Source organism: Bufo bufo, chromosome 10 (genome assembly GCF_905171765.1).
Source record: "Bufo bufo chromosome 10, aBufBuf1.1, whole genome shotgun sequence".
Lineage (NCBI taxonomy): Eukaryota > Metazoa > Chordata > Amphibia > Anura > Bufonidae > Bufo > Bufo bufo.
In genome coordinates, this window is record NC_053398.1 from 100006060 (window position 1) to 100019913 (window position 13854).

A 13854-nucleotide genomic window follows, 5' to 3' on the forward strand; every position below is an offset into this window, starting at 1 on the left:
CCACCCCAGCTGGTTGAAGAGAAGGTCGCACTCTTCGATGTTTACTTGCTCACCGTCGACATCTCAGCGGTGAGCAGGTGTAATTACAAGTCGTCCCATTTACTTCAATGGGATGGATCGTTCCTATTCAAGCCTTCTCTTCAACCAGCTGATCGTTGGGGGTGCTGGGTTTCAGACTCCTGATGATCTGATATTGATGACCTATCCTGAGGATAGGTCATCAATATTAAAATCCCGAAAAAAAAACTTTAACCATTTAAAAGGGGTATTTTCATCCCATCTCATCCATGGCTGAGAAAGAAATACCCATATACGGTGGCCAGGGTGGCAAAATTTCTAGAAACACTGTAGCACTGGCCACTCCGGCTGCATAAAACGGGTACTCCATTCTCAGCCAATCATAGCTAAGAGAGGTTTACCAGGATAGGTCATCAATATCCGATCAGCAGGGGTCCAGAACCTGGCACCCCCACAAATGTGTTTGAGAAATCAGATGTAGTGTCCTTGCAGCTTCCATTGGATAGCAGCTGTGCTAGGTATTGTACCCCAGCCTCATTCCCTTGAATAGGCCATGTGACCAATGAACGTGACATCACTGGTCAAGGGAGAGGCCACTGCATTGATTGGCAGGGGTGCTGGGAGTCATACCCCCACCGATCTGATACTGATTACTTATCCTGAGGATAGGCCATCAGTATCAAAAGCTCAGAAAACCCCTTTATTTTATAACTCAGTGTAGGAGCTTTTAAGAAATGAATCAGTAAAGAATGTTAGACCTTATACTAACATGGTGGACATTTTTCTGTGGGGATAAGCTCTTGGTGAAATATATTTATGTGAATGTAGCCACCTAAACACATAGGGGGGGATTTATCAAGACTGGCATTTCTAATGCTGGTTTTCATACAGTGTCCGATGGTGTGAGATTTACCAAATTTATTATTAGTCACACGCCTCTTAATAATTTTGGCGCGTCTCAAGAGGACCATGTGCCAGAAACAGAAATCTATAGCCAGTTAGAAGTTGGTGTAAATTCCAGGTATTACTTGTGCCAGAAAATTGCCCTCGCCCAATCCACTTTTTACAAAAGTGGTGAATGTGGCAGAAAAGAGCAAAAAGTTGTACATTTCTGCACAAATAGGGGCTTGCGCAAAAAGTTTTGAATTTGTGGCACCACAGTTCTGGCACCGGGGGCTTGATAAATCTCCCCTACATTCCTTGAGTAAGTTGAGTTGGAAAAATTTCAATTTACGCGACGTTTGCGGTTGCAAAAAGGTACAGGACCATCAAATCCAACCTATAATCCTACCAAGTTAATCCAGAGGATGGCAAAAAATGATAAGGTGGATGCTAATCACCCAATAATAGGGGAACATTTCCTTCCCAAACCCAAATCTGGCATTCATGATAGCTCTCAGGATCAACATCCTGTCTCTAGTGCCCATAACGTGGAATATTATATATTTTCAAGAAAGTCATCCAGGCCATACTTGTACGATGAATCAACCGCCACAAAAGTTAAGAAAAAATTGCCAGGACACCAGGTCCCTACAGAATGGGAATGACTATGGGCACATCAAAGGCAGGGCGCATTCACCACCCTTCGGCCTACTCATGTCTTGTTCCTGGACTGACTGGGTGTATTTCTCACAGCCTAGACAATAGAGCAGCTGCCCCCCTTCCTTTTCATTCCATGACATCTGAAGTTTGGGTTGTACGTCCACAAACTAAAATGTCTGTTCCTGGGAACAACTGTATCATTGAGCGCACTTGGTCACAGTGAGCTGCTTGTACTGCTCCCAGCCTTTGATATGCGATACGACTCTACAAATGTCGGTAGTGTAAAGGGAATGACATAAGTGGTAAAAAGGAGATATAATCCCGTTACATGAGCAGAGATACAAGCGACACGTCTGTGAGGAACATGAAGGCTGAGAAAACTCAGGCTCTCCTACTACCCGGAGCAACATGCTAGATACAGACATATCCTAACCCCTTAGGTGTTAAACTTTTTGTAAACCTTTTAACCTCCTTCCTAATCCCTATCATCCATATCAGAGCTCACCAGATTCTTTCAGTTTATTGTGCTGGACATAACATGAAGTGCAGCCATATCTGTCGTTCCTTTGAATTGGCTTCGGGGGGGCATTGGCTTTACTTAAGGAGACCAGCTATGTATGAAGACCTAGTGAAAATGCTCCATGGGAAAATAATATGGAAATATGCAAGAAGCTATCTCCTAGGAAAAGGGAACCATTATTGAACAAGTCTTGGTACATGGCAAAGGAAAATAGTTAAGCCAAATATCCATGCACAGACAGGGGTGCTTGCTCCTCATCAGTACAGAGTAGGGTTCTGGCTGGATGGGTGAGGTGCCTTGGACACACTTTAGGGAGGTACTGGCTCTCCTTGAGGAAACCAGCTGTATATGGAGATTTGGTGGCAATGCTCCAGAGGAAAATAATCTACACAGAGGTATCTCCCATGGAGAGAATGGACTCGCTGGAGCCACCTTTTGGAAATGGCCCCACTTCCACAAGGTGACACTAGAAAGATGGTTCTCATTTCCTCTGAGATACCTCTTTGCATATAATCTTTTCCTCAGAAACAGTGAAAGTGCCACAAGAACCTAATGACAGAAGAACAGTTTACCATCAGTATCTGAGAAGCTGATTCAAAGGTGACAACCAATAGGGCAGAAATTCCTGTTGCAAAAATGGCTGCCACAGCAACAATGAAAATTGCACACATCTCTGTAATTAAAACACAATTATCAGAATTTGGCCACTGCTGATTTACCAGGATACGGCCTATGTTATATCTCGAGTGGAAATCCTCCTTCTGCTGTAGACAACCCTACTTGTCAAGGGGGTCCCTTGATAATCAGCTGATTACAAAGTTCCCTCTCTGCTGGAACCCCAACAATCAGCTATAATTTGTGGTGAAAGCCAGCAGTAAATGTGCAACATCCCTGCAGCGCCACCACAGGAAAAATTAGGTATTACACAGTGTCCTTTCATTTCAATGGGTTGTCTGTGTAATGCAGGACAGGGCAGGTCCTCCAGAGAGAGAGATCCTCCTTCTAATCAATCTCAACTCTCAAATGAAGATCTGGAGCAGAGGACTTTCTCTATTAACCCAGAATTCAGAGCACATAAAAATGGGTCATAACGGAAAATAACGGAATCCATAAGACGGAAGTCAAAACGGAAGCCTTTAAGAGGCATTCCGTTTTGATCCTCCATAATACAAGTCTATGGGCAGCAGAACTGATCCGTCCTGCTTTCCATTAGGCAGGAACTCCATATGGTTCAGGATGCAGAAGAAAAGGACTACTTGTTAAAAGACTCTCATTTTACCTACACTGGTGGTCTGATACCATGTGCAAAATGAATGCCTTTCTTCTGACGCCTACCTAATACCATGAAAAGTGTTAAATAGCTTCATCTCGCCTAACACCCAAGTCAATGCATTTGTTTAAATAGGCATCTCACCCCCCAAATACTCACAATGCTCCAGCAAAGTAAAGTAACCAGATCTTGCTCATGGCCGCTCCCTTCATCTTTTGTTCTCATGGATCCCCTTTCGAAGAGCAAACAACAGAAGAAAGGGCGTCGGTAGCGTATAATTATCATTTTTACAAGTGCAAACCCCGACCAAGGGAAAAGTGGGGTTACTATCTGTTAGGGTCCATTCACATGTCCGTATGAGTTTTGCGGATCCACAAAACACGGACACCGGCAATGTGCGTTCCTCATTTTGCGGACCGCACATCGCCGGCACTCTCATAGAAAATGCCTTTTCTTGTCCGCAATCGCGGACAAGAATAGGACATGTTCTATTTTTTTGCGGAACGAAAGTGAGAATCCGCAAATGCAGATGCGGACAGCACATTCCGGCCCCATTGAAAATGAATTGGTGCGCACCTGTTTCGCAAAATAGTGAAACGGAAGCGGACCCATTTTGTGGACGTGTAAATGGACCCTTAAGTGAATTTTTCACCTTTTTATTTAAGGAGGATTATGCCATTATTGATGTAAAAAATGAAAATCAGACATTATATAGCACATGACAATCTGTTTATAACAAAGCTAGAACCAGCCCTGTACCTCACATGGATCCAGAGATCTCCACATTCGCTGCTCCAATTGCTCTGCTAGATTCTCTCCAGCCTCGATCTCAGGGAGTGTGTCCTTTCTGCTGCAGCTCTCTCCCTGTAACTTCCACAGCTTCTAACAGAACATACGGCTGGTGGCAGTTGAAGATTTAAACTGAGCGCGTTCAACCAGCTCAATGTGACAGACAAAAAATAAGGAAAAGAACAGACAGCAGGTGGCGCTATACAGAAACATTTTATTGAATAGTTCACTGGTTATACTAAATTTTGAATTGCATGCCATTACAAAAGTATTCAGATTTAAGTCCTGGTTTGAAAAGTGTAGAATATGTTTTGTGACACAACCTCTTTAAGTGATTTTCTGGTTTGGTAAACAAGAATGTTTCCATTCACATACAGCAAGCAGATTTATTGTGCATTATGAGGAATTTAAATACAAATAGTTACATAATTTATCGGAGAGGAGTGATTATGTTTTATTTGCATAAAACAGGAAAATCCCTTTAAAAATTATACTTATTTGCATTCCCTATGGGGGGGGGGGGGGGGCTCTGCTCAGAACCCCCTTCATGAACCACAACAGAGAGCTGCTCCCTCCCTCCACACCGCAAAAGAAAAGACATTTCTTATCTTTTGCAGCATCTTGTGGATCGTGGACCCATTGAAGTCAATGGATCCGCACCACAATGCAGAGAGCACCCACCTATTGCCAGTGGTTTGAGGGGCCGTCCCACACTTGTGTGAATGTGGCCTTAAACTGATTAATGTTAATAAGTGTAAATGTCGTTTCAGGGATATTAAAGGGCATATTCAAATGGGCCTTTAGGAGCAATGGGGGCGTTGCCATTACACCTAGAGGCTCTGCCGCTCCCTCTCCACTTTGAAGTGAAAATGTCATAACGCCTGGTCCTGTCAATCAAAGTGCAGGGGCAGCGGCAGTTGCATAGACAGCAGAGCCTCTAGGTGTAATGACAACGCCCACGTTGCTCCTAGAGGCTCATTTGCATATATAAAAAAATCCTTTTTCTCCGCAATGCGGGCATATATAAACATTGGACCAACACAGATGTCTTCAGATGCCAAGTGCACATGTAACAGGTCAGCCATTGTCATAGGGACAAAACTGCTGACAGATGCCCCTAAACCTTTTTTTTATATATACTTTATTAGGGAAAGACGTTTCTTTGTCAGGGCCGTCTTTACCAAGGGGCAAAAGGGGCAGCTGCCCCGGGCCCAGTTGCTCCTGGGGGGCCCAAGGCAGATGCCTCTTGAGCCCTGCTAGCCACTGCCCCGGGTGTCAGGCTGTCAGCTACACAGGGGGTGCTGCCATGCCATGGCTGCCGGCACTGAGTCCAGCCAGCGTACTGTGTCTGTGAGAGCTGTGAGTGTGATCTAGGACCTTAGATGACATCATCACCATGTGACCAGTAACCTAGCAATATTACTGGTCACATGGCTATGAGGTCATCACAGGTCCTATCAGGAGTGTTGCAGGAGTTTGCCTTAAAGGGCTTCTGTCACCCCACTAAAGTGATTTTTTTTTTTGGGGCTAGTTAAATTAGTTATATAGCGATATATGAAAATATAATTGTGTTACTTACATTGATCCAGCAGTTTATTCAAAAAATGAAGTTTTATCATATGCAAATTCGGTCTCTACCAGCAAGTAGGGCGGCTACTTGCTGGTAGCTGCTGCAGAAATCCGCCCCCTCCTCTTGTTGATTGACAGGGCCAGCCGGGATCTCCTCCTCCGGCCAGCCCTGTCGGCATTTCAAAAATCGCGCGCCTGTGTTCATTCGGCGCAGGCGCTCTGAGATGAGGAGGCTCGCCTCCTCAGCACTCCCTCAGTGCGCCTGCGCCGATGATGTCTTCTATTTCGGTGATGTCATCGGCGCAGGCGCACTGAGGGAGTTCTGAGGAGGCGAGCCTCCTCATCTCAGAGCGCCTGCGCCGAATCCACACAGGCGTGCGATTTTTGAAAAGCCGACAGGGCTGGCCGGAGGAGGAGATCCCGGCTGGCCCTGTCAATCAACAAGAGGAGGGGGCGGATTTATGCAGCAGCTACCAGCAAGTAGCCGCCCTACTTGCTGGTAGAGACCGAATTTGCATATGATAAAACTTTGTTTTTTGAATTTTTTGTGAAGATTACATCAGAAAAAGGTGACAGGGGCTGTTATGCTAATATACTGTAAACTACTGTATAGTGGGGTGCTGTATACTGTGGGGGCCTGTATACTGTGGGGGGGCTGTATACTGTGGGGGGCCTGTATACTGTGGGGGCCTGTATACTGTGGGGGACTATATACTTACTGTGGGTGGCCTGTATACTGTGGGGGGCCTGTATACTGTGGGGGCTGTATAGTGTGGGGGGCTGTATACTGTGTGGGGGCCTGTATACTGTGGGGGGCCTCTATACTGTGGGGGGCCTGTATAGTGTGGGGGGCTGTATAGTGTGGGGGGCTGTATACTGTGGGTGCTGTATATTGTGGAGTGCTATACTGCTGTACTGTATAGTGTGGGGGGCTGTATCGTGTATAGTTTGGGGTGCTGTATACGGTGAGGTGCTTTGCTGCTCTACTGTATACTGTGAGGTGTTGTATACTGTGGGGTGCTGTATACTGTGGGCTGCTATACTGCTCTACTATATACTGTGGGGTACTGTATAGTGTGGGGTGCTATACTGCATACTGTGTGGTGCTGTATACTATAGGGTGCTATACTGCTTACTGTGGGGTGCTGGGGTGCACTGTAACACTAGGGTGAGCCGAGCCCCGGTCTCCTTCCTGCAGAGCGGTGCCCACTTTCAGCCTGAGCCCAGCTGCCCAGAGCACTGATCCTGAGCCGCTGGAGTCTTCAGAACTGGAAGTATTTACAGTCATTCACTGTACTCTACCAGATGTGTGGATTTTTTGTGTGTGTGTTGTGGTGGAGGGCGTGATTGCCTGCTAAGGTGTGTGAAGGCAGGATCCAGGGGGCCCAAGTAAATTTTTGCCCAAGGTCCAATCAATATTAAAGACGGCCCTGTTCTTTGTACTAGAAAGAGTATGTCTTCAGTCTTCAGCGTTCTAATGAGCGCTGAAGACTCCTGCATGTAACAAGTCAAATAGGCAGGGTGATGGGTAGCAATAGTTAAGGCACATGTACATACTCAAGGACTGGAGGAATGACAAGAGGACGGCTGGAAGCCTCTGGATGTTACACACAGGCATCTTCAGCACTGAGTAGAACCGAAGACTGAAGACGCTCAGAGCTTTGCTAAAAAGACTCTTCACACCCTGTTTTCTTAGAGAAAGAAACATCTGTTCCTAATAAAGTATATTACAAAAACGCTATATTATAAATAAACTCAGATGACAGCTACACTTCATACTTCAGTTATTTGGTCAGTTATTTCCATCAGTTATTGTGAGCCAAAACCAGGTGCAGATCTTTCCATGATACCTTATCTCTGTGGAGGCTTCACTACTAGTTTTGGCTCAGATGTGACGTCCAGAAGAGAGCTGGCAGCATGGACAGCTCTGACACAGGAAGGGGCAGCTCTGGCTACAGGGTCAAGGCGCTTAGAGTAGTAGCCCAGCGGTCTGTTGCGTCCACCATGAGTTTGGGTAAGAACTCCAGTAGTGTGACCTTGACGTTCCATGATATACAGCCTGAAGGAAAGGCTGTAGTTAGGAATCCCAAAGGCCGGAGCGGTTGCAATTGCTGTCTTCAACTTGTCAAAGGACTCATTAGCCTCACTTGTTAACTGGAACGCAGAGGTTGCATTCCGGGGAATACAGTCATATAGGGGCTGCATCAGTACTGAGGCATCGGGGATCCAGGGTCGGCAGTAGAAAATAAGGCCTAAGAAGGTCTGCAATTAGTGTGGAGTGTCTGGTATCCATATGTTTGAAACTGATAGAAATAACTGACCAAATAACTGAAGTGTGAACTCAGCCTAACTAGGTCGCCCAATGCCAATAATTGGGTGCAGTTTGTTATCCAGCAGCGCCACCTAGTGGTCATTTACAGCACTGTAGCTCTATATTTCCAAGCTGCAGTTCACATGTAATTAAACACTGCTAAGAAAAAGGAAACGGGCATAACTCATGTATCTGTTGGATGATTAACGTAAAACACTAGCTTGCTTAAGTGCCTCAGGAACTATATTGCAAATGAAATGAATTACTTCTGTTAGAGCTATGTAAGACAAAATTGTGTTTTCTTGTAAATAAGTATCTGAATAATTGGAAGGGGCACCTTTAAGAGGACACTGGAAATTAAAGGGATTCTGGGATTAGCGATGTGCTAATGTCAGCTAAACCTAACTAGCCTATTCCTACTTTTATCTATGCCCCCGTTACGCCAGAAATCTAACTTTCATAATATGCTTATTAGCCTCTAGGTGCAGGGGGGGGGGGGCGTTGTTCCTGCTCCTAGAGGCTCTGTTCCCCCACCTTTGTCACCTCCCTCCAAGTCCTGATTGACAGGGCCAGGCAGCGCTCGCACCTGTCTGCCAGCCCTGTGCTCTGGTGAAATCTCGCGCTGTTCAGTATTCGGCGCAGGCGCGGTGAGGAAGCTGGCAGCCTGCGGGCGTCTTTCCCTCACCGCGCCTGCACCGAATGCTGAACGGCGCGAGATTTGATTCTGTTATATGGTAAATTAAATTCAATGGTTCCCGTTATGTTTTCATACAGGGTAAAGAAGAATTTGAAAAAACACAAAAGGAACTGCTTGAAAAAGGAAACATTATACGACAAGGGAAGGGTCATCTAGAGCAGCAGCAGGTAATGGCTTCCCAGCTGGTGCACGATCACACTATATACTCCACCAGGATTTAGATATTTATGACCTATTCTCAGGATAGGTCATCAATATTAGATTGCCAGTGGTATAACTCCCAGCATCCCTTTGAAGAAGCGGCGGTCCTCACCGGTGCTCTGGTGAGTGCTGTGGCCTCCTCAGCGCTGTCTATTGTATAGCGGGGGTGCTCGATATCGCAGCTCAGCCTTATTCACTTGAATGGCACTGAGCTGCGCCTAGGCCATGTGACTGATGAACGTGGCATCACATGGCTTAGGAAGAGGCCTAAGCTTTCTCTCAGCGCTGAGGACTCCTCATACAGCCGATTAGCAGAGTCGGACCCTCACTGTTCAGATATTGATGACCTAAGGAAAAGCCATCAGTATCAAAATCCCAGAAAACTCCTTAGATCTTAAACTGCATACAAGATTTCAGGAGGGACTTTCTAAGGGTTCATGCACATGCCATATCATGAATACACATTGTACAGATCTGTGCCACGGGGCCCATACTGTACCTCTGTATGCCTCTAATGTATGTGATATTCACTGTGCAGTGTATTACAGAAGTATTTTCTTGGAGGGACCATACAGTGGCTCATACCAGTTCCATGTGTTGTTACACCAGGTCCACGTACAAGGCACTGGTGTGGGTATGAGCTCTTACTGTGGATCTTGGTATGAATAAATAGATTTTTATGTATTTGTGGAGCAACTCAAGAGCCAGTGTGTAGTGCCCATGAGAAGTAGTTTTCACACCTTCCATCTAGATGATTACTGCTTTATAACTGATAACTTAGTTTACCTGTAATACTATCTGTGCCTCTCTGATTCTCAAAGAACTTATTTGGTCGCTAACTTTATGACAATCTTTTTGCCTTAATCAATAGTAAAGGTGAATACAAGAAACCTTGTAATATATGCTATCAGAGAAAAATGCATTTTTCTCCATCTAGAAGCTTATTCCTTCTCCCCAGCCCTCTCCATAGACTTGAGCAGCGTGTGTGCGGGCCTCTTGCACATCCTCCGCCTTCTCTCTCCATAGACTTCTAGGGGCAGCATGTAATCTGATCCAGTCCATCTCAGTCTCTCAAGACAGATTTAGCAGAGAATATTAGTTTACAAGAAGAAAGTAATTTACGGATAAGTGAAGAAAGAGGCATTTTACAGCTGGCCATTTACTTTTGTTTTATGTAAAGTTTGTTGAAAGGTCACTGACCGTTTAAATGGGTTGTCCAGCTTCTTTTTTTTTTGCCCCGGCCAGCTGTACCTTGGAAAAATCCATATTAACCTATTCCCCACCGCTCCATTCCAACTCTCTTGCTCTCATCACTGGTCCTTCGGTCCCCATGTGTCATATTCAGCACAGATGGGGTCAAGTGTGCTTCAGCAGCCAATGACTGGCCTCAGGAGTGACGTGTCCTCAAGCTTCACGGTACTTCTGGGTTACTTGGGGACAGTCACCGCCTATGCCACTCATTCACTTTAGCGGCACACATCACCCTGTCCAGGCAGAGGTTGACAAATGGGGACCAGAAGACCAGTGAACAGAGTTACGAGAGCGGCGGGGAGCAGGTGGGTATGGGTTTCTACACTGGGACAGCTAGCTGGGGGGATGGACAAATAAAAAATGCAGGACAACCCCTTTAAAGTTGTCTTATATGGGCAGATTTCCTGGCCATAAGGAACGATGATCGGTGCTCATTTAACAATCCATTTAACAAAGCAATCATTAAGCCTGCAAAATGTATTGTGGCGAATGATCGTAAGTGCAATTGTTTATCCCCATACATTTGTCGACACCACGTCCCGTTTACACAAGGAGATAAGCTTCTGGCAAACCAGCATTAAAGATGCAATTAGTTGACAAGCGAGCATTTGCTCCTTTATTGGCTGATCGGTGTTATGTATACATGGGGCAATGAATGGGAACAAACGTTCATAGAGACATTCATTCGCCCAATCATTGGTCCTTGCAAAAGGGAGCATCGTTTTTAAATCATAGAAATAAAAGAAACTAGACATTTTCTCATTTATTTTGCTCTTCCTACTTTAGCTGAAGCAGTTTGAACGTCTGGAAGAAGAGGTTGGACGGCCCATTGAGAACGATCTGTCGAACTGGACTCCACCTCAACACTACAGCCAAGTCCGTAGCACCCTGAGCAACTCAGACCGGCAGCTTCTTCTCTTCTACCAAGAACAGTGTGAGGCCAACGTCACTACTTTGACCAATGCCATTGATGCCTTCTATAGCTCCATCAGTAGCAACCAACCTCCCAAAATTTTTGTGGCCCATAGCAAGTTTGTTATCCTCAGTGCCCACAAGCTGGTATTTATTGGGGACACATTGTCACGCCAAGCCAAAGCTCAGGACATTCGAAACAAAGTCACCCACTACAGCAACCTTATGTGTGACAAGCTCAAGGAGATAGTTCTTTCCACCAAAACAGCAGCACTTCAATACCCATCTCCGTCAGCGGCCAAGGATATGGTGGATAGAGTCAAAGACCTCAGCAACAGCACTCAGCAGTTCAGAATGGTCCTCGGGCAGCTAGCCGCCATCTGAAGGCACAGAGACCTAGTCCAGGTGTGACCAAGAGACACCATGAGGAGCAACTGACTCAGTGAGATAGTTATGACTCCTCTATAGAGACTTTAATAGACTTTGTTGCCACCTCATATAAGGACAATTACGGTAATTTTAAGTGACCTGTGATTCAGTTTTATTCATAAAACTACACTACAGCCTATGCTTCATTTCCAGAGGAATGTCAAACCACAATTAGCTCCTAGATAAACCTGTAAATATTCAGACCCATTCTTGGACTTCAGATAGAACAACCTGTCCATTCCATGTTCCTAATGGTCACAAATAAGAACAGTTTTGGGATAATGCATTTTTTTTATCAATTGTGTTTTACGCTGTAAAGGCTTACCCATTGGGAGAGCTCCACTGCTTCGGGAAGCATGTGTATTACAAAGCCAGAGCCACTCATTGGTTCTTCATGATTAAAGGGCCATTCATTCTTCAACACACGACACTGAAATATTATAGCAGTTACCATTTTATATTTGAGATTGTATGCTAAATTATAATAATGTGGAAACAGAAGATCCATAATCGGTTTTAAAGAGGTTTTCCACCCAAAGACCGTACAAGAGAGGAGGCTATGGGGCTCCAGGAGCCAGGGAATAGAGCCCCATTTTATTTTTTGCTATAGCCCCCTTTCATCTGTATATGTATGCTCTGTCTCTGTCTACATTTATTTGCACATATATCTGGTTATTATGGCAATGAGTATGGTTTTAGCACTGACAAGCCACTTTGGCCAGTCTCCAACAAGCAAATTGACTGTGGGAAACACGCTTTGTGTGGGAGCCTGATTTTCCGGCCTGAACGCCCAGCATCGTTATGATTTATAATGAGGTGTGTCCCTGCCTGACCTCCGCTGTCATGATTTGTACTGGTGGCATTATGTCAGTACAGTTCATTACAGCTGATGTCGGTCAGAAACACACAGCATTATTGTTAGAAGAAAGATGTCCAGCACAGAAGATAAAATATTGATTCTTTATTGTAAAAATTATAAAAATTTCATCTCCACAGTTCCAGGGTAAATTACATCCAACATGTTTCGATTACAACAATCTTAGTCATGGCACACACAGCATTATAAATGTATATAATGCTGCAAGTGCAGAGCTCCTACACGGAGTGTATTTCCCCGCAGTCAACTCGCTCGTTTCATACCGACCTTAGTGCATACTCTGCCCTCACCTTAGTGCCAGTGTGTCTTTGGGATGAAGACCAGAATAATCTGAGACAAACTGGTTGCTAGGGATAGGCTACCTGGCAACCTCACTTAACAGATTGCAGCTATTAGGAAGAGTTTCCTAGCAACCAGTCTGTCTTATTTGTCTCAGCTCAAAACAAGTCAAGCTATGTCATTGTTCTCTCAGCCTGTGTTAGTAATCAGATTTAAAAAAACAAAAAAAACGTGCAAATTATAAATTAATTTAACACAGTCTTAACTTATCTTCTATTATTTTTCCATCCAGTCCTAGTTTTCTAAAAATGTGGGAAGCCTACGCCCTACTATAAAGACAGAGGTCAGAGGCAATATGTGTTGGTATTTAGCCAAATGTAAGCACATGACTTCTCATATAGGTGTGGCAGAACTGAGCTGGTCATGATTTATAGTGTTATCTATTGTTTTACATAGGACTGCAAGTATTCATACTGTACTGCAATATTTGAGCTCAAAGGGGCAGATTTATTATGGCTGTTTTCTGGAGTCCAAAAGTCAAAAATTTTTCTTACAAGTGATGCTTTGCAAATATATTTGTGACTTTTTAGCCTTTTCTGATGCCCTCGCCGCTTTAGCGAAAAGTGGGTGGTATTGGGCGGTAGGAGGCGGACTTCAGACTGAGCTCTGGGCATAAATAATTCAACAACACGTGAGCCACAAAAATGAGGGCATGTTACTGAAATTTAGATGCAGATTTCAGTCTGGCGCATGGAGACGTGACAAAGATCCCAGTCTTAATAGATTTGGCGGCATCCCGCTCCACGCAATGCCAGTCGTAATAAATCTCCCCCAGAGTTATCACAGCATATGAAGAATGCAGCATCCAAGAGGTAAAAGTCACATTCAGCTCTACTATATCTGTACTAAAAAAGAAGAAAGATATTTTACAGTTAGGCCCCATTCACACGTCTGCAAAATGCGGAACGGAATTGCGGACCCATTCATTTCTGAGGGGCCGCACGATGTGCGACCCGGATCCGGATTTGCGGACCCGCACTTCCGGGTCCGCAATTCCGATCCCGAAAAAATAGAACATGTCCTATTCTTGTCCACGATAGCGGACAAGAATAGGCATATTCTATTAGTGCCGGCGATGTGCGGTCCACAAAATGCGGATTGCCGGTCTCCGTGTTTTGCGGATCCGCGG

The 13854-nt window shown here is 44.9% G+C and overlaps 1 protein-coding gene across 1 annotated transcript in view; it reads left to right on the plus strand.

Moving 5' to 3' along the window:
• BCAR1 (BCAR1 scaffold protein, Cas family member) overlaps window positions 1-13565 on the plus strand; it is a 138104-nt gene extending 124539 nt beyond the window's left edge. The window contains exons 6-7 of the mRNA XM_040409274.1: window positions 8794-8883; window positions 10955-13565. Of these exons, the coding sequence (XP_040265208.1) occupies window positions 8794-8883; window positions 10955-11464 (600 nt within the window). The 3' untranslated portion in view covers window positions 11465-13565. The remainder of the gene's footprint in view (window positions 1-8793; window positions 8884-10954) is intronic.
• The last annotated feature ends 289 nt before the right edge of the window (window positions 13566-13854 follow it).